The following is a 1,867-nucleotide window of genomic DNA, read 5'->3' as shown; positions in this document are numbered from 1 at the left end:
AGAGAGAGAGAGAGAGAAGCACTCACAGGCCTGTGTTGGTAACTTGAAATGGCAACATCCTGGGAAATTAAAATGTCATATTTTCACTGTTTATTTTCTTCTTTTAGGATACTGGGATCTTCGATGGCAGGAGAAACAGCGATCAGGAGACCGAGATGAGTTTTAACACTATTCTGGAAGAGATTCTTATTAAAAGGTCACAGCAGAAGAAGAAGACATCACCCTTAAATTATAAAGAGAGACTTTTTGTTCTTACGAAGTCTGTGTTAACCTACTATGAGGGTCGAGCAGAGGTAGGAGACCATCACAACTTACTTTGCTCCTTTCTGTGTTGAAACTTTTATTATTCTGCTCTGCTCTAGAATGCTACGGAATAAATGCTGGATTAATGAAATTAATATAATTTGTTATCAATAGACTTGAAAGGTAAATTTTAGTATATGGGTGGAAATCAGTCACAAACCTTCTAATCATAGATGTACTATATATATAGGTGTTGATTTTATACTAGCCTGCTAAACTAATCTCCCAGATAAATAAATTTCTATCAATTTTAGATCTTCACGAGATTTAAAAGTTACATTGTATACATAGTTCTTTCCCATAAGCCACTGTATTTTGTATCCATTTCTTTTTTCTTTTCTCCTTTGTTTCCCCCCTCATTTATTCCTTTTTTCTTTCTTTCTTTCTTTCTTTCTTTCTTTCTTTCTTTCTTTCTTTCTTTCTTTCTTTCTTTCTTTCTTTCTTTCTTTTTTCTTTTTTTTTTTTTTTTTTTTTTTTTTTTTTTTTTTTTTTTTTTGTTTTTTGGTTTTTTTTGCGGTACTGGGGATTGAACTCAGGCCCTTGTGCTTGCCAGGGAAGCGCTTATTCCACTGAGCCATCTCCCCAGCCCCAGCCCCCTCATTTCTTTATATAAATTTTTCTTCATTATTAAGTGCAAGTTACTTAAAAATGGTTAGTGATTGGATGGACCCAACACATTACTGAGATTGACCTGAAGCAGAATTTTTCAACTCTTGGTGACGAGCAACTCCTCCAGTGTTCTTTGAGGGTGGTAGGAGAAGGAGCTCCCTGAAAACCCAGTCAGGGAGGGAGGGAGGGGGCGAGTGTGCGATCTCCAGAGGCTCGGGGGCCAGTGAGTCAGCTCCAGTTACTTGGCTTCTGCTTCCACCGCTGGACGAGTCGTGTGAATGAGCATCCTTCTCTGGCCCGCTTCTTTGGTCTCAGTATGCGGGATACTGTCATAGTCCTCCCTGCTAGCAATATCCTTCACTCTAGGAAATGGTGGGGCTGGGGAGGCCCCCGGGGTTGTTCATGTGCTGTTATGCACTTGGCTACAATGCATACTTGGTGCTACTGATGTTGGTTTTCATTCTTCTTCTTTTTTTCCTGGAGCAATTTCTTGGGAGTTGATTTGTTTTGTTCTTGTCTTCCTGTTACTGGTGTCTCTGTGGCTGGCTTCTGCAGCTGCATTGCTTCTCTTGGATATTCTCAACTCTCTGGCTTGTCATTGTGACTTGTTGAATTCTCCAAATTCATGTACTCAAGACTTTAGTCCTTTATCTGTACATGCCCAAAACGCTAAAGCCCCAAACTTGAAAAACGCTTAGTTGAAAAACCAGACACGAGATGAGGCCCGGCTTAGTCTTTCTCCTATTCAATGTGTGTATGTGTGTGTGCACGCATGCAGAGCTAAGAATGCGGGGGGCTGTGTGGGGCTGCTCCTGCCTCGGGTGGGAATGTTGTCGTGTGTTTTATGCACACTACACCTGTATTTCATTCATTAGACCTGAAATTTTCAAAAATCCTAAAGGATTTCAGATAAGGATAATTACTAGAAATACAAATTGTGAGATATATATATATA

At 39.9% G+C, this 1,867-nt stretch overlaps 1 protein-coding gene across 3 annotated transcripts in view; it reads left to right on the top strand.

Annotated features, from left to right (window-relative positions):
- The window catches only part of Tec (tec protein tyrosine kinase), a 150,537-nt gene that overhangs the window by 54,179 nt on the left and 94,491 nt on the right, over positions 1–1,867 (top strand). For all 3 annotated transcript variants that reach the window (XM_004645667.2, XM_004645666.2, XM_023705997.1), the window contains exon 2: positions 108–293. In XM_004645667.2, coding sequence (XP_004645724.1) covers positions 156–293 — 138 coding nt within the window. In that variant the 5' untranslated portion in view covers positions 108–155. The remainder of the gene's footprint in view (positions 1–107; positions 294–1,867) is intronic.

Source organism: Octodon degus, unplaced genomic scaffold, assembly GCF_000260255.1.
Source record: "Octodon degus isolate 3935 unplaced genomic scaffold, OctDeg1.0 scaffold00235, whole genome shotgun sequence".
NCBI classification, from domain to species: Eukaryota; Metazoa; Chordata; class Mammalia; order Rodentia; family Octodontidae; genus Octodon; species Octodon degus.
Note: the sequence above shows the minus strand (reverse complement) of the source record. Positions and strands in the feature narration are given on the sequence as shown.